This window comes from Anomaloglossus baeobatrachus, chromosome 5, assembly GCF_048569485.1.
Source record: "Anomaloglossus baeobatrachus isolate aAnoBae1 chromosome 5, aAnoBae1.hap1, whole genome shotgun sequence".
NCBI classification, from domain to species: domain Eukaryota; kingdom Metazoa; phylum Chordata; class Amphibia; order Anura; family Aromobatidae; genus Anomaloglossus; species Anomaloglossus baeobatrachus.
In genome coordinates, this window is record NC_134357.1 from 293,742,721 (window position 1) to 293,765,198 (window position 22,478).

A 22,478-nucleotide genomic window follows, 5' to 3' on the forward strand; every position below is an offset into this window, starting at 1 on the left:
GCTCCCCCTGTCCAGGCGGCAGGGACAGAGTTCGCCTCTTTTGCTGAGAAACTCTCTGAGTCACTTTCACAATCCATGGCTCAGTCTATGGACAAATGGTCTGCCAAGCTGCTAGAAGCTTTGCAGTCCAGACCGGTCCTTACACAGGCCCCGGCCCCTGTTGGATCGTCACCTCCAGGCCCCTCTCCGTCCGAGCCGCAGCGCGCTCCCGGGTTGGGCCCTAGGTCCCACGCGGAGGACTCCTGCCAGGACCACAGTCCTAGACAGGCTAAGCGGGCTCGCTGGGAATCTTCCCCGACTTCTTCACGCAGCTCAGGGTTCTGACTCTGACGTCGCCCTTAACCTCGATACACCTGAGGGGGACGCATTAGTGAATGATCTTATCTCGTCCATCAACCAGGTTTTGGATCTCTCTCCCCCGCCTCCTACTGTGGAGGAGTCGGCGTCTCAGCAGGAGAAACACCAGTTTCGGTTCCCCAAACGTACACGTAGTGCGTTCTTCGATCACTCTAACTTCAGAGACACTGTCCAGAAGCCCAGAGCAGTTCCGGACAAGCGCTTTACTAAGCGCCTCACTGACACGCGTTACCCCTTCCCCGCTGAAGTCGTTAAGGGGTGGGCTCAATGTCCCAAGGTGGATCCTCCAGTCTCTAGATTGGCGGCCAGATCTGTGGTATCGGTGGCAGATGGCTCATCGCTAAAGGATGCCACTGACAGGCAGATAGAGCTCCTGGTGATGTCCATCTATGAGGCCACGGGCGCGTCTTTTGCCCCGGCCTTTGCAGCCGTGTGGGCACTCCAAGCTATCTCGGCTTGTCTGACCGAGATTAATGCTGTCACACGTAATTCTGCTCCGCAAGTTGCGTCTTTGACTTCTCAAGCGTCAGCTTTTTCTTCATCGTTCCTTATGGGAGACCCAGACCATGGGTGTATAGCTTCTGCCTCCGGAGGACACACAAAGTACTACACTCAAACGTGTAGCTCCTCCCTCCTAGCATATACACCCCCTGGTAGCCAGTCCTAGCCAGTTTCAATGCTTTGTGTTCAGGAGGTACACACACACATGCATTCTCTGATTTTTGATTTTTTTGGATTTCAAAGATTTGGAAGAAAAGCGGGTCCAGTCTGGACTCCCGGCATGTCCCTTCTCACCCCACTGTGTCGGCGGTGCTGTTAAGGTTGATTTTACAAGGCTGGAGCCTTACATGCCGCGCTCCTTCACCACCCCCTGGGGCTCTGGCTTGAAGTGGGAGCCAACACGGTTCTCACTGCTTTGCAGGAGACCGGTCTCCATCCGCAGCCCTGTTCAGGATTCTGCCGGACGGAGCGTTTAACCCCCCCCAGGGACATGGCCCTGCGTCTCAAAAGCTAAGTATTGAGACGTCTTTACCACAGAAAGTGGTCTTTCCAGGGGTCCCTTGTGCTTCATTTATTGGGGGGAGTGTGTTATATGTTTGTGGTAACATTTCCGGCCGGTTCTCCAGTTTTCACTGGAGAACCGCGCCGATGGTGCCTGCACGCTGGCCGCATGTTTAAATCTAGGCCCCGGCTTCGCCTGAGGCCTAGTTTCGGTTTCACTGCCCCTGCATATTAGTTATGCAGAGGGACAGTGTGGCTCCGCCCAGCGGCTGTGCAGCACAGGGAACGGATACTCCTCACTGAGGAGAGATTCCCTCCCGTCTACATCATTTGCCCGCTCTCAGAGTAGGCCCCGCCCCCTCTCCTCGCTCCGGTCGCCATTTTCTCAGCGTTCTCAATGTCTGTATAGGCACAGAGATCCCACATTGTGACAAATGGGGGCCTGGGCTGGGGGACTGGAGGGCACAGAAATGTATGTTAAACGGTCTGGCAAGCCACAACCTCCAGTTGTGCAGCTGCTTATGTTCTCTGTTTATATTCTCTGTTGGGGGATCATTCTGGAGATGCATTCCCTCACAGAGCCCCCACTTCTGCAGCATGTCTCACATCAGAGCAAGGCTGCAAGACTGTTCTTAATATGCACTGCATGTAGACTGTACTGAGCACATAAACACAGTGATCCCTCAGCCTGGAGGCTCATCAGTGGTCCCTCCAGCTGCTCCGTTGGTGCTGAGCATGCATTAGCCCCCTTCAGGGCGCTTCTGCTGCTACGGCTTGCTCAGCTAGCTCTCAGAGGACTCTTCCTCTGGTCTCAGTCCCCGTCCTCCTAAAATGGAGACGCAGGGTCCCCTGTCCTCCCCGTCCCGCAGCTCTGATTCACGAGCTGTCTCACGGGACAAGGAGGATGTCTTTTCTGGGGGCTCGGACGCTACTTAATGTGCCATTGATCTGTCCAAAGGTGATGCAGATGCTAATGATTTGATTGCGTCCATTATATTTGTACTGGACCTCAATCCGCCTGTATCAGGGGTGTATCCCCCTCTGGCAGAAAGGCATCAGTATACCTTACGGAGAACAAGGAGTGTGTTCCTTAACCACTCCAGTTTTCAGGCCACTGTAACCAAGCCCAGGGTCTGCTCTGGCAAACGCTTCTCAAAGCGTGGTTCTGATGGCAGTTTTCCCTTTCCACCAGAGGTGGTCAAGGAGCGGGCTCATTCACTTATGGCTTTGCTGTCCGCCAGGTTGTCCTTCTAGCCAAATCTGTATGGAGGCGGCAAGGGGTTCGTTCTCCCCAGCTCTTGCAGCAGTGCGGTTTTTAAAGCCATCTCTGCTTCTCTGGAGGATATGCATTCCCTCACAGGGACTCTTTGCCCGAAATGGTTGCCTTAACTTCCAGACTTCAGTCTTTTCATCCTATGCCATGTCTGCCATGCTGGAGACTCTCACCGCACTGCGGTGGCCTCGGCTAATTTCCTCGCTATCCGCAAGCTCCTGTGGCTTCGGAACTGGACGGCGGATGCTTCTAAAGAAGTTCCTTGCTGGGCTCCCTTTTGCTGGGACCAGACTATTCGGGAACAACTGGATGAAATTATTAAGGAAGCTCTTGGCGGGAAGAGTTCTTCCATGCCACAAACCTAAACCAGGAAACCTGTCCAGGACACGAATCAGTCGAGGTTTCGTTCTTTCTTTCCTCCATCTGATCGTTCTCTAAGCCCTCTGCCTCGTCCACTGGCTCAGCCAAGCGGGGTGGTGGCTCCAAATGGCGCACGAGAAGACCGCAGGAGATGCTGCCACTAAGTCAGCCTCCTCCTGGCTATCTGGCCACGCCAGCAACGTCCTTGGTCGGTGGCAGGCTCTCCCACTTTGGCGATGTATGGTTTTAACACGTCTCCGATCAGTGGGTGCGAGATACCATCTCCCACGGCTACAGGATAGAATTCTATCCAGCCCGCCAAACAGATTTTTTCTGCAACTCCCCCCTGCTCCAAGGCCGCGCCTTCTCACAGGCTGTGGCATTCTTGCAGGCCACTGGAGTAATTGTACCGGTTCCCGACTGGGAACGGTTCTGAGATTTCTGCTTAAATCTATTCCTAGTACCCGAAGAGGGCGATGCCTTCCGACCTGGATCTCAAGCTTCTCAAGCATGTTCAGGTGCGGCATTGTCGCATGGAGTCTCTGCGATCAATCAATGACCCAAGGAGATTCCCTAGCATCCATCGACATCAGAGATGCCTATCTGCATGTGCCAATCGCAGTTTCACACCAGCCTTGGCTACGTTTTGCATTCAGAGTGGTCCAATTCGTGGCTCCTCCCTTGGGGGTAGCCACGGCCCCTCGAGTATTCTCAAGGGCGGGGCAGCTGTGATTGCGGTCCTGCACCTCTAGGGTTTGGCAGTGATCCTTTTGTCCTGGACAGCCTTTTAGTTTGGGCTTCATCCAGTGCAAACTGTTAGCGGAGTGCCTCGCTCACTTTCGCCACTCTAACCAATTCGGGTGGTTTGTCATTCTGTCCAAGCCCACTCTGACTTCGACCCTGAAGTTCATATTCCCAGGGACGCAATTCGAGACTCTGTCGACACTTGTGAAGCTGCCTTTAGTCAAACAGCAGTACCCCCGCTGGCGGTCGACGTCGGTCCATCAGGCACCTAATACAGGTGCTGGATCAGATGGTGTCAATGGAAGCGATTCCCTTGCCCAGTTCCATCTGCATCCTCTGCGGCTGGATATTTTCCGCTGTTGGAACAAGCGGACTTCCTCCTTCCACGGGGTGGTGGCTTCGCCACAGACCAGGGGCTCGTTTCAGTGGTGGCTTCGGCCCCTCTGTCTCAGGGACGCTCCTTCCTGGCTCCGTCCCGGGTGATCCTCACCAAGATGCTAGTCTATCCGGCTGGGGAGCAGTATATCTCCACCATGGAGCGCAGGGCACTTGGACTCTGTCCGAATTAGCCCTCTGGGTCAACGTGCTGGAAATCAGAGCTGTGTCTCTAGCTCTCTAAGCCTTTCGCCATCTGTTGGCGGCCAGGCACATTCGAGTCCAGTCAGACAACGCTACAGCGTTTGCCTACATCAACCTCCAGGGCGGGACACTCAGCCGCCTGACAATGTTGGAGGTTCATCGCATTCTTCAGTGGACGGAGGACTCCTAGTCCACCATATCCGCAGCCCACATCTCAGACGTGGGAACCTGGGAGGCAGATTGTCTCAGCCGTCAAACCGTGGCTCCACGATCCTCAGGTTTTTGCGGCAGACGCACTGGTTCAAGTTTGGTCCCAGCTTCGTCTGTCTTACGTGTTTCACTCTCTAGTTCTTGCCCAGAGTCCTGCGCAAGATCAGAAAGGAGGGCCGTCGGGTCATTCTCATTTCTCCAGACTGACCCAGGCAAGCTTGGTACCCTGACCTGCTCCGTCTGTCCGTAGAGATGCCATAGCACCTCCCGGACTGTCCAGACCTTCTCTCACGAGGTCCGTCTTTCCGCCAGAACCTGCGGCTCTCAGATTGACGGTGTGGCGTTTGAGTCATGGATCTTGACGACTTCTGGTATCCCTCCTGAAGTCATCTCCACTATGACTCGAGCTCGGAAGTATCCTTGGCTTTTTGGCCTTGCCGACCCTCCTGTCCTTTCTACAGTCCGGTCTGCAGCTAGGACTATCCCTCAATTCCCTTAAGGGACAGGTCTCGGCTCTGTCAGCGTTGTGCCAGCGGCGTATCGCCCGGCTGGTCCAGGTGCGCTCCTTCATGCAGGGCGCATCTCACATTATTCCGCCTTACCGGCGGCCTTTGGAGCCCTGGGACCTTAATTCGGTCCTCGCGGTTTCCGGAAACCCCCCTTTGAGCCTCTTAGGGAGGTTTCTTTGTTTAGTCTTTCACAGAAAGTGGTCTTTCTAGTGGCCATAACTTCCCTCAAGGGAGTCTCTGTTGTGGCCGCACTCTCTTCGGAGTCCTCCTTCATCAAGACAAGGTGGTCCTCCGTCCGACTCCGGACTTTCTCCCTAAGGTGGTTGCTGCTTCCACCTTAACCGGGGCATTTTTCCTGCCTTCCTTTTGTCCGGCTCCTGTTCATCGCCTTGAAAGGGCGTTGCATACTCTGGATCTGGTGTGGGCGCTCCGGATCTATGTGACTCGCACCGCGGTTCTTAGGCGGTGCACCTCTCCCAGCGTAAGGGCCTCTCGGCTTTTAAGCCGACCCTGTCTCGTTGGTTTTGGTCGGCCTTTTTAACGATACCTACCAGTGTACTCAAGTGCCTCTCCCGCCGGGGATCAAGGCACATTTGATCAGAGCTGTCGGTCCCTCTTAGGCTTTCAGGCCCAGGCTACGGCTCAGCAGGTCTGTCAGACTGCCACTTGGACTAGTCTGCATACCTTTTCGAAGCACTACCAAGTGCATGCTCTTGCTTCGGCAGATGTGAGCTTGGGCAGACGCATCCTTCAGGCGGCTGTCGCCAATTTGTGAAGTTAGGTTTCGCCTACTTCTTAGTTTTCTGTTTATTCCCACCCATGGACTGCTTTAGAACGTCCCATGGTCTGGGTCTCCCATAAGGAACGATTAAGAAAAAGAGAATTTTGTTACTTACCGTAAATTCTTTTTCTTATAGTTCCGACATGGGAGACCCAGCACCCTCCCTGTTGCCTGTCGGCAGGTTTCTTGTTCCGTGTGTTATCACCGGCTGTTGTTGTAGACAGAGGTTCCGGTTGTTCCGGGTTTTGCTCTGTCTCTACTTGTGGGTGGATGTCCTCCTTCAGCTTTTGCACTAAACTGGCTAGGACTGGCTACCAGGGGGTGTATATGCTAGGAGGGAGGAGCTACACGTTTGAGTGTAGCACTTTGTGTCCTCCGGAGGCAGAAGCTATACACCCATGGTCTGGGTCTCCCATGTCGGAACTATAAGAAAAAGAATTTACGGTAAGTAACAAAATTCTCTTTTTCATCCTACGCCATGAACGCAGTCCTAGACTCGGCTAGCCGTACAGCTGTGGCATCCGCTAACTCTGTGGCAGTCCGCAGGGCCATGTGGCTGCGCGAATGGAAGGCAGACTCGGCCTCCAAGAGGTTCTTAACCGGTTTGCCGTTTCTGGCGAACGCTTGTTTGGCGAACGATTGGATGAGATTATTAAGGAATCCAAGGAAAAGGACTCCTCCTTACCCCAGTCCAGACCTAAGAGACCTCAACAACGGAAAATACAATCGAGGTTTCGGTCCTTTCGTCCCTCCGCCAAGCCCCAATCCTCTTCGTCCAGCAGGCAGGAGAAAGGCCAGAGGAACTCCTATGCGTGGCGGTCCAAGTCACGCCCCCAAAAGGCCAAAGGAGGCACTGCCTCCAAAGCTGACTCCTCATGACTCTCGGCATCCCCTAACCGCATCCTCGGTCGGTGGCAGGCTCTCCCGCTTTGGCGACGCCTGGTGGCCACATGTTCAAAACCGATGGGTGAGACATTCTGTCTCACGGTTACAGGATAGAGTTCAGCTCCCGTCCTGCGGCTCGTTTCTTCAGAACCTCTCCGCCCCCCGCTCAGGCCGATGCACTTTTTCAGGCGGTGGATGCTCTGAAGACAGAGGGAGTTGTGACGTGGTCGCGGCTTTTACTCCAACTTGTTCGTGGTGCCAAAAAAGGACGGATCTTTCCGTCCCGTTCTGGACCTCAAACTGCTCAACAGACACGTGAGGACCAGACTGTTTCGGATGGAATCTCTCCGCACGGTCATCGCCTTGATGTCACAAGGAGACTTCCTAGCATCGATCGACATCAAAGATGCTTATCTCCACGTGCCGATCGCACCCGAACATCAACGCTTCTTGCGTTTCGCCATCAGGGACGAACACCTTCAGTTCGTGGCATTGCCTTTCGGCCTGGCGACAGCCCCACGGGTTTTCACCAAAGTCATGGCATCCGTCGTGGCGGTCCTACACTCTCAGGGCCACTCGGTGATTCCCTACCTAGACGATCTCCTAGTCAGGGCCCCTTCTCGGGTGGCATGTCAACACAGCCTTACAGTCGCTCTGACGACTCTCCAGCAGTTCGGGTGGATCATCAACTTCCCGAAATCCAAGTTGACACCGACCCAATCACTGACTCACCTCGGGATGGAGTTTCATACACAGTCAGCGGTAGTCAAGCTACCGCGAGACAAACTGCTTTCTCTGCAGGCAGGGGTGCAATCACTTCTTCGGAATCAGTCACACCCCTTAAGGCGCCTCATGCACTTCCTGGGGAAGATGGTGGCAGCGATGGAGGCAGTGCCGTTCGCGCAATTCCATCTACGGCAGCTCCAATGGGACATTCTCCGCAAATGGGACAGGAGGTCTGCTTCCCTCGACAGGATCGTCTCTTTCCCTTGCAACCAAGACATCACTTCAGTGGTGGCTCCTTCCCAATTCTCTATCGCAGGGAAAATCCTTCCTACCCCCAAACTGGGCTGTGGTCACCACGGACGCGAGCCTGTCAGCGTGGGGAGCGGTTTTTCTCCACCACAGGGCTCAGGGAACCTGGACTCCGATAGTCTTCCCTTCAGATCAATGTTCTGGAAATAAGGGCAGTGTATCTAGCCCTATTGGCTTTTCAGCGGTGGCTGGAGGGCAGGCAGATCCGTATCCAGTCGGACAACGCCACTGCCGTTGCATACATCAACCACCAAGTCGTCAAGCCTTCCAGGAAGTCCGGCGGATTCTGCAGTGGGTGGAAGCCACAGCCTCCACCATCTCCGCAGTTCACATCCCGGGCGTAGAAAACTGGGAAGCAGATTTTCTCAGTCGTCAGGGCATGGATGCGGGGGAATGGTCTCTGCACCCAGAAGTGTTTCGAGAGATCTGTCGCCGCTGGGGAACGCCGGACGTCTATCTCATGGCGTCACGGCACAACAACAAAGTCCCGGCATTCATGGCACGGTCTCAGGATCACAGAGCTCTGGCGGCGGACGCGTTAGTTCAGGACTGGTCGCAGTTCCGACTGCCTTATGTGTTTCCTCCTCTGGCGATGCTGCCCAGAGTGTTACGCAAGATCAGGTCCGACTGCCGTCGCGCCATTCTCGTCGCTCCAGACTGGCCGAGGCGGTCGTGGTACCCGGTTCTGTGGCATCTCACGGTGGGTCAGCCGTGGGCGCTTCCAGACCGCCCAGACTTGCTGTCACAAGGGCCATTTTTCCATCTGAATTCTGTGGCCCTCAACCTGACTGTTTGGCCATTGAGTCCTGGCTCCTAGCGTCTTCAGGATTATCTCAGGATGTCATTGCCACCATGAGACAGGCCAGGAAGCCAACGTCCGCCAAGATCTATTACAGGTCTTGGCAAATCTTCTTATCCTGGTGCTCTGATAACGGTTTCTCTCCATGGCCGTTTGCCTTACCCACTTTTCTTTCATTCCTCCAATCCGGAATGGTCAAGGGTTTGTCACTCGGCTCTCTCAAGGGCCAAGTATCGGCGCTCTCCGTATTTTTTCAAAAGCGTCTAGCCAGGCTTCCGCAGGTCCGCACGTTCCTGCAGGGAGTTTGCCACATAGTCCCACCTTACAAGCGTCCGCTGGAACCCTGGGATCTTAACAGGGTGCTAACGGCTCTTCAGAAACCACCTTTCGAGCCGCTGCGGGATGTCTCTTTATCACGTCTTTCGCAAAAGGTGGCCTTTCTAGTGGCAGTTACATCACTCCGGAGAGTGTCTGAGCTTGCAGCGCTATCATGCAAAGCCCCCTTCCTGGTGTTTCACCAGGATAAGGTGGTTCTGCGTCCGGTTCCGGAATTTCTCCCTAAGGCGGTATCTCCTTTTCATCTCAATCAGGATATCTCCTTACCTTCATTTTGCCCTAATCCAATTCACCAATGTGAAAAGGATTTGCACTCTTTGGATCTGGTGAGAGCACTCCGGTTCTACGTGTCTCGCACGGCGCCCCTGCGTCGTTCAGATGCGCTCTTTGTCCTTGTCGCTGGCCAGCGTAAGGGTTCGCAGGCTTCCAAGTCAACCTTGGCTCGGTGGATCAAGGAACCGATTCTCGAAGCCTACCGCTCTTTTGGGCTTCCGCTTCCTTCAGGGCTGAAAGCCCATTCTACCAGAGCCGTGGGTGCGTCCTGGGCATTGCGGCATCGGGCTACGGCTCAGCAGGTGTGTCAGGCAGCGACGTGGTCTAGTCTGCACACTTTCACGAAACACTATCAAGTGCATACCTATGCTTCGGCAGACGCCAGTCTAGGTAGACGAGTCCTTCAGGCAGCGGTTGCCCACCTGTAAGAGGAGGGCCGTTTCGGCTCTTTTTTATTGAGGTATTCTTTTACCCACCCAGGGACTGCTTTTGGACGTCCCAATTGTCTGGGTCTCCCAATGGAGCGACAAAGAAGAAGGGAATTTTGTTTACTTACCGTAAATTCCTTTTCTTCTAGCTCCTATTGGGAGACCCAGCACCCGCCCCTGTTTCCCTTCGGGCTGGTTGTTCTTTTGTGTACACATGTTGTTCGTGTTGAATTGTTCTTTTGGTTCATGGTTCAGTTCTCCGAACATCCTTCGGATTGAATTTACCCTAGACCAATTCATAAGTCTTCTCCTTCCTGCTTTTGCACCAAAACTGAGGAGCCCGTGATCCACGGGAGGGTGTATAGGCAGAGGGGAGGGGTTACACTTTTTAAAGTGTAATACTTTGTGTGGCCTCCGGAGGCAGAAGCTATACACCCAATTGTCTGGGTCTCCCAATAGGAGCTAGAAGAAAAGGAATTTACGGTAAGTAAACAAAATTCCCTTCTTTTGAACGTTGGAGTGGGTTTTTTAGATTTGGCTATCTTAGGAGGATATCTGTTTGTGCAGGTAACTATTACTGTGCAGAATTATTAGGCAACGGAATAAAAACCAAATATATTCCCATCTCACTTGTTTATTTTCACCAGGTAAACCAATATAACTGCACAAAATTTAGAAATAAACATTTCTGACATGCAAAAACAAAACCCCAAAAAATTAGTGACCAATATAGTAACCTTTCTTTATGATGACACTCCACAGCCTACCATCCATAGGTTCTGTCAGTTGCTTGCTCTGTTTACGATCAACATTGCGTGCAGAGCCACCACAGCCTCCAGACACTGTTCCAAGAGGTGTACTGTTTCCCCTCTCTGTAGATCTTACATTTTGAAGGACCACAGGTTCTCTATGGGGTTCAGATCAGGTGAACAAGGGGGCCATGTCATTATTTTTTAATCTTTTTAGACCTTTACTGTCCAGCCACGTTGTGGAGTAGTTGGATGCATGTGATGGAGCATTGTCCTGCATGAAAATCATGTTTTTCTAGAACGATACCGACTTCTTCCTGTACCACTGCTTGAATAAGTTGTCTTCCAGAAACTGGTAGTAGGTCTGGGAGATGAGCTTCACTCCATCCTCAACCCGAAAAGGTCCCACAAGTTCATCTTTGATGATACCAGCCCATACCAGTACCCCACCTCCACCTTGCTGTCGTCTGAGTCGGAGTGGAGCTCTCTGCCCTTTACTGATCCAGCCTCTGGCCCATCCATCTGGCCCATCAAGAGTCACTCTCATTTCATCAGTCCATAAAACCTTTGAAAAATCAGTCTTATGATATTTCTTGGCCCAGTCATGACGTTTTATCTTATGTTTCTTGTTCAAAGGTGCTCGTTTTTCAGCCTTCCTTACCTTGGCCATGGCCCTGAGTATGGCACACCTTGTGCTTTTTGATACTCCAGTAACGTTGCAGCTTTGAAATATGGCCAAACTGGTGGCAAATGGCATCTTGGCAGCTTCACGCTTGATTTTCCTCAAATCATGGGCAGTTATTTTGCGCCTTTTTTTTTTTTTTTTTTTTTACCCAACACTCTTCTTGCGACCCTGTTGGCTATTTGCCATGAAACGCTTGATTATTCGGTGATCACGCTTCAAAAGTTTGGCAATTTCAAGACTGCTGCATCCCTCTGCAAGACAACTCACAGTTTTTGGACTTTTCAAAGCCTGTCCAATCTCTCTTCTGACCCATTTTGCCAAAGGAAAGGAAGTTGCCTAATAATTCTGCACACCTTTTATATAGGGTGTTGATGTCATTACACCACACCCCTCCTCATTAGAGATGCACATCACCTGATTTACTTAATTGGTAGTTGGCTCTCAAGCCTATACAGCTTGGAATAGGACATGTATAAAAAGTATCATGTGATCAAGATACTCATTTGCCTAATAATTCTGCACACAGTGTAGTTCTCAGCCCTAACTTCAAGATCTTTAGAAACCCTACTATCTTGTGATTGGTTAAAAGGCTATACATGACAAGTAGAATATAGCCACTTTTGCAAGTTTCTTAAGCTATATATCTGCCACATGCTGATTGTCTTCAGTGATCTGCTTATTATTTAACAGGGTACGGAGAGATGGACGAGCAAGTCTAGTCTTCTTCAGGTCCTCATATCGATTCAAGGTGAGTTTAAAGTTTTCCTAAAATGTAGGGATTTGGAAATTGCTTTAAAAAAGTGCTCCCAAAAAATGTATTTTGTTCCCTATACTTGTGTAAGTGCATTTATTATACACACAGATCATGGTCTTCTCCGGTTTGTCTGCTCCTTTTCACACTCGCGTAACTGACATTCCGTCTCACCAGATGACAAAGTTTACTGGAAATCTTTTTACAATGTAGGCCATGAATCCTTATGACGACCCAAAGACTTGCATCCTTAAGGCCTCTTTACATGCAGCGATATCGCTAAAGCGATGACGTTGGGGGTCATGGAATTCGTGACGCACATCCGCCCTCGTTAGCGACGTCGTTGCGTGTGAAACGTACGAGCGACCGCTAACTAGCAAAAATACTCACCTTATCGTTGCTCGTTAACACGGTCCTCCATTCCCAAATATCGTTGCTGCTGCACGACGCAGGTTGTTCGTCATCCCTGCGGCAGCACACATCGCTATGTGTGACACCGCAGGAACGAGGAACTTCACCTTACCTGCGGCCGCCCGCAATGAGGAAGGAAGGAGGTGGGCAGGATGTTTGTCCCACTCATCTCCGCCCTTCCGCTTCAATTGGGCGGCCGCTTAGTGACGTCGCTGTGATGCCGAACGAACCACCCCCTTAGAAAGGAGGCGGTTAGCCGGTCACATCGACGTCGCTAGGTAGGTTAGTAGTGTAACAGGTCCGAGCGATGTGCGCTACGGGCAGCGATTTTGCCCGAGACACCCAACCGACGGGGGCGTGAATGCACACTAGCGAGATTGCAGCGTGTAAAGTGGCCTTTAGGCTATGTTCACATGTTACTGGGGGGGGGGGGGGTTGAGTTTTTTTTGTTAATAGCGGCTTTTTACAGTACCAGGAAGACCTGCTTTTTTGAAGCAGCTTTTTTTTTTTTTTACTGCTGACAGAGCAGGTTTTGCTGCAGCAAAAAAGCAATAAGTGAACATACCCTAAAAGTGACTTCCTGCTCACACACAAACCCCAGTGGGATTCAGGTTTTTGGAATTCCAATCACATGAGTGAGAAGAGGGGCAGAGAGGAGCTGAAAACTGGAGAAGACTGCCATCGCTGAGTATCTTAACGCACTTACAAAACATTACATACACATATAAAAAGGGTAAGGGAAAAAAAATGCTTGAATCTGCTTTTTTGATTAACATATATTAATAATTTATTTTTTCTCCCATTTTCAGGTCTGATTTTAGTAAATGAGCCGTACTATAATGAGGCTGGCTTTGACAGTGACCGTGGGCTACAAGAAGGCTATGAGAATAGTCGCTGCTACAATGAGATGGCTCTCATCAGAGTGGTGCAGTCGATGACATTGATGTTGAGGAGACCTGTAGAAGTCTTCCAGCAGGAGATCCTGGAGCACTTTCAAAGCAGCGGCTGGCGTTTGGCTCATAGGATAGAAACTTGGCTTGAAACCAATTCTGTAGTAGAAAAGAATGGTGAGATGTCGAATGGTCAGGAACACCCCTGTATAGTACCCTACAGCCCCACTGAACCTGAAAGCACGCCCGAGTCTACGTTAACTTCCAAGGACCTGGATGATTCTGGATGTGGAGCCTCTGTTTCTCCTGGAGAAGCCCCACGTTATTCTGACTTAGATAATTTTGGAAAGGGGGTTGTGGTGAGCAACACCAGCCCTGCAGAAGAGCCACGAGGAGCAACTGGAGGGGCACAGCCAAACGTGAAACCAAAGAAACGCAGAAAGAGCTACCGCAGTTTTCTGCCTGACAAGCGAGGCTACCCCGACATTGGCTTCCCATTGTTTCCTCTGTCCAAGGGCTTTATCAAAAGTATCCAGGGTGTTGTAGGGCAATACAAGGCGGCACTCTTGGAAGCTGGCATCCTGGAGCCCCGTGCAGGCCGACTGACATTACCATTGTAGAAGAGAGGGACTCGGTGGGCAGGATTTTTCCCCTGCCCCTCCACACACCTTCATCTTATACATTCTATCTTCCCCATCCTTTACACTGCCAAGTGAGGCCCAAGTAAAAGGTCTGGGGTAATGTAAGACTCCAAAACTTTAGGGTCTCCTATTGAGACCAAATAAATAAGATTGTAACCCTAATAATAATAATGGCTGAAATGTTGCTGTTTGCTCTGCTGTTCTGTTCATTTTCCTCTGTCCAGTTTATCTGCTCCTGGCGTAATGCCTTGGGCTGCCTTGCTGCTATGGGGCAGAGAATTGTACCATTATTGCTCATGGAAGAAGATCGTTCTCCACTGTATCACCCTCCTCGTCCGTCACCACCCTCCTTAAGGGTATTTCTTCTTGATAGTCCTATATGCTACTGAATGTGAGCCGTGAGGCATTGTTCTGGGATTCGGGAACCTTATCAGGAGTGGTGTCTGATCTAAAGGTGTAGATTAAGCCCTTCATTCTGCATCGCAGTATATAAAGGTAGTGGGCCTAGAAACAAGCACTATATAGAGAACAGGTAAAGATGGCTGGTCTTGTAAATTATAATTTGCATCCATAAAGGTAAATGCATATTTTTTTTTCTCTATTGCTGCTTATTATTGTCCTGGAATGATGCCTCCGGCCACTTATGTATCCTAATGTGGTGGTCATGTGCCACATGGACCACCCAGCACTGAGATGACTGCCCTAAGCCGCAGAGGTTTCGGACTCCCATCTAATGCTAGTAAATGGTCTCCAGAAGTCCTTTGTGGTCTGTCATCCTTGTTCTTCTTGCTGGAAGCTAATTGATGGGGATAGGGCTGTTTAATATTTCAGGGGACGGAGCGTGTGCTTTATCACAGCGGGTCAGCGGGATCCATTGCCATGTCCTGATGACCGTTAATCAGTGTGAAGGATATACCGGGAGAATGGGGGGGGTTCGGACCGTAGCAACGATTGCTATAATAAACCACTGCCATGAAGATGAGACCATGCAGGCCAAATCGAGTCTCCTTAACCCTTGCCTGCCTTTAGGATGATCTGCCTTACATCTTGGCATGTTTACATTAACCCACCTTTCCCCAATGTAATATTTGGTTCTGGGGCCACCATCCTTCTAATTCTGGATTATACTCTGTGTGTATGTACTATATAAGAGTCTGAACGCAAAATAAAGCACTACTATCATGCATCGAGGAGAGCATGAGTGATATCTGGGCCTTGTAGACATACGCTGTGTGATATTATATAAAACATGTATAGACTGCTTTGTATTATGTTTTTCGGGGGTCTTTTTTTAGACATTTTATCCCCCTAAACCTCTGAGATCCTAATGAGACTTCTAATTTAACCCATTTAGCTTTCCGGTCTATGGTAATGTACACAAATTAATGTGGTGGGGGAGATATTATCTCTTACGCTATGAACCCACATGTTCTCATTTAGCTCCATAGAAATGGTGGAGTCTGATCTTGGAGCCGTAGGGGGTAAAAATGTAAGGAAGGAACATATATCCACCCTGCTTCTGACAGATGTACAGTATTTAATTACTGGCAGCGGATAATTCTGAACCAAATGCTGTAAAATTCTGAGTGCTGGTGCTTCTGACGTGTGTATAGTGCTGTGAGACGTTATCATTTCACTTTTTTTTTTTTTTTTTTTTCTTTTTTTTACAATTGTTTTGCTATTTAATGTTACGAAGTTTGAACAATTAAAGATGCCTCTGCTTAATGACGGTGCGGATCTTTGTTTCCTTCTCAGGTTGCCTTTTGCTTACTGTAAGTTTGGAATGGATTAGCCAATATCTCTTTACACTCCAAATTTAGAGAAGCCCCGGAGACAGAATTCCAGGTTAAGGACACGTGTCGTATTAGGTCAGTATTTTACATCAGTGTTTGCAAGCTAAAAAAGGAAAAGTATAATTGAAACACATCCACCACTTCTGTATTATTCAGCCACTCCTGGCTTACACATTGATGTAAAATACTGAACATGATTGTCTCGTGGTAGGATGCGATTAACCTGCACACATGGAGTTAGTCTGCAGGTTTAATAGCACTCTGAACCTGCCCGCTGCCTGCACGTAAAACCGTTCTGCTGGAAGAAAATTAACTTTATTCCTCCTGGCAGCGTTTTGGTTTCAGTCATGGGGCGGCGCAGACGTGGGTTCAGTCACTGGTCTGTGCACATTGAACTCTGCTGCTGTGAAGAAATAAACTTTATTCCTCCCGGCAGTGTGGTTGTTTGTCATGGGGCTGTGCCAACATGGGTTCAGTCATCACTCTGTGTATGGAGAGCTGCGGCTGTGCCCATACCTACATGCCTATACCTACCTACCTGCCTATACCTGCCTGCCTATACCTACCTACCTGCCTGCCTATACCTACCTACCTGCCTATATCTGCCTGCCTATACCTACCTACCTGCCTGCCTTATACCTACCTGCCTATACCTACCTACCTGCCTATACCTATCTACCTTATACCTCCCTGCCTATACCTCCCTGCCTATGCCTACCTCCCTGCCTATGCCTACCTCCCTGCCTATACCTACCTCCCTGCCTATACCTACCTCCCTGCCTATACCTACATGCATGCATACCTATACATACATACATGCATACCTACCTATACACAGACACACACACTATATATATAATTATAAAATATACTATGCACACATACATGCACACTTCCTCCTAGCAGCAAGGTTGAATGTTCAGGCACCAGGCAGGTTCAGAATGCTATTAACCTACAGCCTGACCCCATATCTGCAGGTTAATAGCATTTTTCAATGTAAGGGTTTTTGACAGGTCTCATCTATTACTATCTACACTCCTCAATACTGAAATTGAACCACCAAAAAGGTAAAGTTGAGGAATTATGGAAAGCACAGGATTGATAACATATTCTGACCCCACAATGTCAATATTATGTCCACTCTGAAGCCTGTCTTCATCTATAATAGTATATTGGCTCTCAACCTAGGATTTAATACAGAGTAGAAAGATAAAACTTGGCATCTGACATACTGTATCTCTACTCCTCAACATTGAAATTTCAACATCAAAAAGGAAAAACCATGGAAATATGAAAAATAGTATGAGTGCCACTTACACAATTACCTCCACTTGAACGCCTTGGCTGCTATCAGGTTATCAATGGTTGGTGGATGGTCTGCTGCGCTGAATGAACTTTGGTAAATAATCTGGATCTGCTGCTGGAAGCTCCTTTTGTAATTAACGACCAATGATGTCCCAGATGCGCTCAATGGGAGACAAGTCTGGAGACACTGTAGGCCATGATAGCATGTTTGTCACACAGGCTGCTCACAATAGCACAAGCAACATGCAACTTGGCGTAGTCATGTTGTTTTTCAACATTTCCTTGGATGCTTTGGAGAAGTGTCTATGACTACACCATGTCAATGTAATGCTGAGCTGTTAATATACCTGAAATGGAGACTAGATTGGTCCAACTACCATACAGTATGCCACAGTTATCCTGGTAGCCATTTCTCCACAGAGCTGTTTTTTGAAACCATACTGGGCCACATGTTACTCATCATACCATGGCCTTCAACGCCTCTGGCCCTATCTACCATTGAGCAATTTAGGACATCATTGGTCCTAAAGTGAAAAGGAAGCAGCCAGCATCTGATCTTGATGATTTTCATACCCAAGTGCATTCAGTTTGGCAGAATTTTCTTCCGGCAACCATTAATAACCTTATTAATGGCATGCCAAGGTGTGTAGGGGCAGGGATCTCTGGTGGTCATGATACTGAATAAATGGAGATTATGAAAAGTTTTTGTAATTTGCATATCATTACCATGTCAAATCCTTCCTGTGATTCCATAATTCAATGACATTTCCTTCTTGGTGGTGTAATTATCAATGTAGTTTGTATATGAGGTCTGCAATTATGTCTTTAGACTGCATATTAAATTTTAGATTGAGATGTAATAGTCTGTTTACTAGTATATAATTTTGGATGTAGATAGAACCTTACAGTATATCACCAAAGTGAGTACACCCCTTACATTTTTGTAAATGTTCCATGAAAATATATACTAAAATAACACTGAGGATATGACACGTTATGATACAATGTAAAGTAGCCAGTGTCGAGCTAGTATGACAATGTAAATTTGTTGTGCCTTCTAACTTAATGCACAGCCATTAATGCCAAAACCGCTGGCAACAAAAGTGAGTACCCCCCTAAGTGATAAAGACCAAATTGTGCCCATTGTTTCAATATTTTGTCTCACCACCATTATTTTCCACCACTGCCTTAACTCTCTTGGCATGGAGTTCACTAGAGCTTCACAGGAGCCACTAAAATCTTTTTCCACTCCACTATGACTGCTTCATAGAGCTGGTGGATGTTTGAGACGTTGCGCTCAATGATGCTCCACAGGCGCTCAAAAGTGCGTCATGACCGGAAGTGTGGGGCCTTCTGAAGCGGTGACAACGGACACAGGTATGCACGTCACCGCTGATGAGGCTGGGCAATGGGCATTGTGAGCGTACTACCATGCCAAGATGGTGGAATGAGCGCAGGAACTAACGCCCTTGCATCTAGTCCCTACACTCGTTAGCATATCGTAAGGGATCTTTATAGAAATAATTTTTTCTAAAGATCCCTTTATCTATGCTAGTGTATACAGGGACGGTTAGGCAGGGATCCGAAATATGCACCCAGAACTGCTCATGGTTCTGGGTGCATATTGCACCTGACAGGTTCCCTGTAAGGCTGCTTTCACACATCAGTTTTTTGACATCAGGCACGATCCAGCGAAAAAATCGTTGGACAGATCCGGCGAAAAAAACTGATCAGTTGCATCATTTCTTTCAATCAGTTCCTTCAGTTTTTTGACAGATCCGGTGTGATTCTGAGCAGGCTCAGCTCAAAAAAACTGATCCGGCCGGATCCGTTTTTCTTTTCTGCCGCATTACACCGTATCCGGCGTCCTTAGGCTTCCATTGTAAAACACGCCATACGGCGCGATTTTTTTTTTTTTTTTTTGCCGGACACAAAATGGTTCACTTCAACGTTTCATCCGGCCGCCGGACAAGTAAATTTTGCTGGATCCGGCAAAAAACTGATGAAATGCAAGGCCTTCCGGCACAATCAAACTCTAATGAAAGTCTATGGGGGGAAAAAACGGATCCGGCAGCAACAGATGCCGGATCAGTTTTTTTTGGTTTTTTTTTGCCGGATGGCAAAAAACTGATGTGTGAAAGCAGCCTAAGGCAGTGCTTGACAATAATGGTGGCCACAGAAGATCTTCACACTTTGGGCACATTTTGGCAATTTTCACTTGGGGATATACTCAATTTTGTTGCCAGCAATTTAGACATTAATAGCTGTGTTATTTAGAGGGCACACCAAATTTACATTGTTATACAAGCTTTAGGCTATGTGCCCACGGGGACAGTGTCCTGCGGATATATCCGCAAGACATTCCGCAGGAGCTCCCAGGAAACTGCACCACAACTTTTGTCTGTTTCCATGCTGCGGAATGTCGTGCGGATATGGTGCGGGCATTCTGCATTGAGGATACAGTACCATGGCTTCGGCACTGCATCCTCAATGCAGAACAAGTGCTGCAGTGATCGGGGGAGTTCATACTTACCTCCATCATGCAGCACCTTGCTTTCCGGCAGCCGGGTCACTCTGTCGGCGTCTGCAGGAGAAGGTGGGCGGGCCTGAACTAGCTCCGGCTGTCACATGACCGGAGCTCGTGCAGGCTCCGCCCACCTTTTCCTTCCTGTACCTGGATTCACCGCGCTCCTGTGCACCGGACAGAGAAAGTGACTCTGGTGAGGCAGGTAAGTATATGGGACCCTGCGGAGAAATCCGCAACAATAATTGACATGCTGCAGATTTTTCCGCACTATTTCCGCTGCGGAAAAATCCGCAGCGTTGGCACAGCATTTCCCAAATGCCATAGAAATGGCTGGGGAGTAGCTGTGCTGCAGATTTCTGGAAAATCCGCGGCTTTTCCGCGAGAAATCCGCGGCAAAATCCGCGCATTTTCCGCAGCGTGGGCACACCTTACACTACTCTACATTGTATCAAAGTGTCATATCTTCTGTGTTGTCCTATGGAAAGATAGAATATTACAGGAATGTGAGGGGTGTACTTATTTTGTGATATACTGTATATTATGTCCACACTGGGAAAGACCTGCACTCCTCATATCTCTGCGGCTGCCACCTTTTGGAATCTGGACCAACATAAGGCTGATCTGACCGAAGGCAGCAAACAGAGGGCTTTTCAGACCCGAGTTGGAGGGTCACTTTATTATTCTAAGGCCCAAATTATGATGACTTTAATGAGCTGTTCACGCTTGGGTCGGGTTTCAATTCATTGTCAGATGAGTGAAACATGCAACCTGACAGATCCATTAAAGGTGAAAGCATTATAAAGTGTGTCATGGATCCTGTACAATCTGAAGCCATGATGTCAGTGTGGAGAGAATCTTAATTGGTGAGTTACACCCATTTCTATGTACTGAGTCACCGTGATTGTGCCAGAAGAGAAAACTGTATGTGGGTCGTCTGCGCTGCTGATGTAGATCCAAAAGAAAGGTCCAGGATACAAAGTAAACTTGATTCGTTTTATTACCTACGCGTTTCGAAGTCTTCAGGATATAATTGCATGCAAAGCTTTGTACATGGTTATATACTGAAGATGGCTGGAGACTTTGAAACATGTAGGTAATAAAACCGCATTGTCTACTTTGTATCCTGGACCTTTCTTTCGGATCTCCATCAGCAGTGCTGATGACCCACATACTCTTTGTCTTCTGGCATTTCAATGTTTTTTTCTTATACCCATGGGACTGCGGCAGCTGACAATTTGTTTGATGCGCACCTTTACCATGTGAGCAGTTCCCTGTCCCTTATTTTCCTTAGATGAGACCCATTTGTGTGTTTTGCACCCCAGCTTTTTCCTACACAGCAGTGATTGTGATTTCTGACATACTATTAAGAAATATGTTCCTGGATTTTCCAGCTTTTCTCTTAAAAACGCCAGTCAATATTTTGGCAGTGGCTATGATCATGTTGCTGGAGCCTGACCATCTCAACCACTAGTTTGTATTTTTTTGTTTTTCAATGGGACAGACACAATTATCAGAGGGGCTCTGCTGCTTCCGCTTGAGTCATTTTAAGATGGATCCCTATTTCACATGACTTCGGTCACTATTTCCAGTAAGGTGCTGAAAAAAAAACCTCGAAAGGCACGTGCAGTCTAACGCTGTAAATTATAACGTTTCTTGCAATGTTTGTTGCTTGATGTAGTTAGAAACAATTTTGTTTTTCATGGAAGAATTATTACGTGCAATTGCTGCCATAATGATAGAATATGAACAAATTTACTGTGGCCCCTACACACAGTAGATGGCAAATACACTTTACATTGTGAGCCTAGCCTGTCTTCATCTAGGTCCTGAATTTTCTTCTCCATCCAGGGATGCTAAAATGCAGCGATAATAGGCAATAATGTCTAGAACTACTGCTAGCTAAGGTCATGACTTTTGGTCTTCTATTTTACTAAGGTTTTCTTTAGCGTCAGTGTCCTGTTTGCCTACTGCAGCCACAGATCTTGAGTGCACGATCGGAAACCTGGACCCTTCCTTCCATGTTTGGATGTCTCATACGTCTTTGCTACAGTCAAAGATTTATGGCTCCATTAGACAAAAGGGAAACTTACAGTAACCACAAAAGTGAGTACCCCCATTTTATATTAAAATACATTTTTGTAAATATATCTTCATTGGACAACACTAAAGATATGACACATGATACAATATAAAGTAGTCAGTGTTCAGCTTGTATAACAGCGTAAATTTGGTGTGCCCTTTAATGGCTGTGCATTGACTTATTTAATGTCTAAATAAGTAGCACCAAAAGTGAGTATACCCCCTAAGGGAAAATAGCCAAATTGTGCCCAATTAGCCATTTTCCCTCCCCTGTGTCATGACTCAGTGTTACAAGTTCTTGCGTGTGAATGGGGGGGGAGTAGGTTTGGTAAATTTGGTGTTATCGCACACACATTCTCTCATATTGGTAACTGGAAGGGTCAACATGGCACCTCTGAGGATCTGGGGAAAATAAATTGTTTCTCTACATCAGGGATCACCAAGCTGTAGCTCAGAAACCACATGTGGCTTGCAGGCTCTCACGGCTGTCTGATTGCTAGATGTGGTGTTAAGGCACCAAGCTAACAACTATGATCTATAGGTCTTCAGATGGTGATTTTTTGATTAGCCCAGCACAAAAGAGCAGATCTGAAGGAGGGTAAAGGTAGGAACCCCTGGATTTTGGTATACCGTCTCATGGTGATTTTCTTGGTAAATCTTAGGCTGTGATACTAGTAAATGGAGGCTCTGGTTCTCACTACTGTGACGGGGTGGGAGCTAGATGTGGCTTTCTACCCTCTGTCAGAGCTGAATGTGGCTGTCAACGTCAAAGGTTGTGGACCTCTGCTCTACCTAAATATGGCCTAGGCTTTAAGATGATTATCAACACCCTAAATCTAAACTGTAGCACGGTGGGCAAGATGACAGAGCAGTTTAACAAGTCAGGTTCCACTTGGAACAGGCCTTGCCATGATCGACCAAAGAAGCTGAGTGCACATGCTTCACATCACATCACATCATGTCTTTTCAAAAATAGATGTATGTATGCTGTCAGCATTGCTGCATAGGATAAAGGGGTGGAATGGGTAGGTGGGTGGGTGGTTGGGTGAGCCTGTCCATGCTCAGACCAAATGCTG

General features: G+C 48.5%; 1 protein-coding gene across 1 annotated transcript in view; it reads left to right on the plus strand.

Annotated features, from left to right (window-relative positions):
- UBE2O (ubiquitin conjugating enzyme E2 O) overlaps nucleotides 1-15,425 on the plus strand; it is a 107,002-nt gene extending 91,577 nt beyond the window's left edge. Inside the window, exons 17-18 of the mRNA XM_075349569.1 lie at nucleotides 11,696-11,753; nucleotides 12,977-15,425. Coding sequence (XP_075205684.1) covers nucleotides 11,696-11,753; nucleotides 12,977-13,677 — 759 coding nt within the window. The 3' untranslated portion in view covers nucleotides 13,678-15,425. The remainder of the gene's footprint in view (nucleotides 1-11,695; nucleotides 11,754-12,976) is intronic.
- Nucleotides 15,426-22,478: the final 7,053 nt, after the last annotated feature.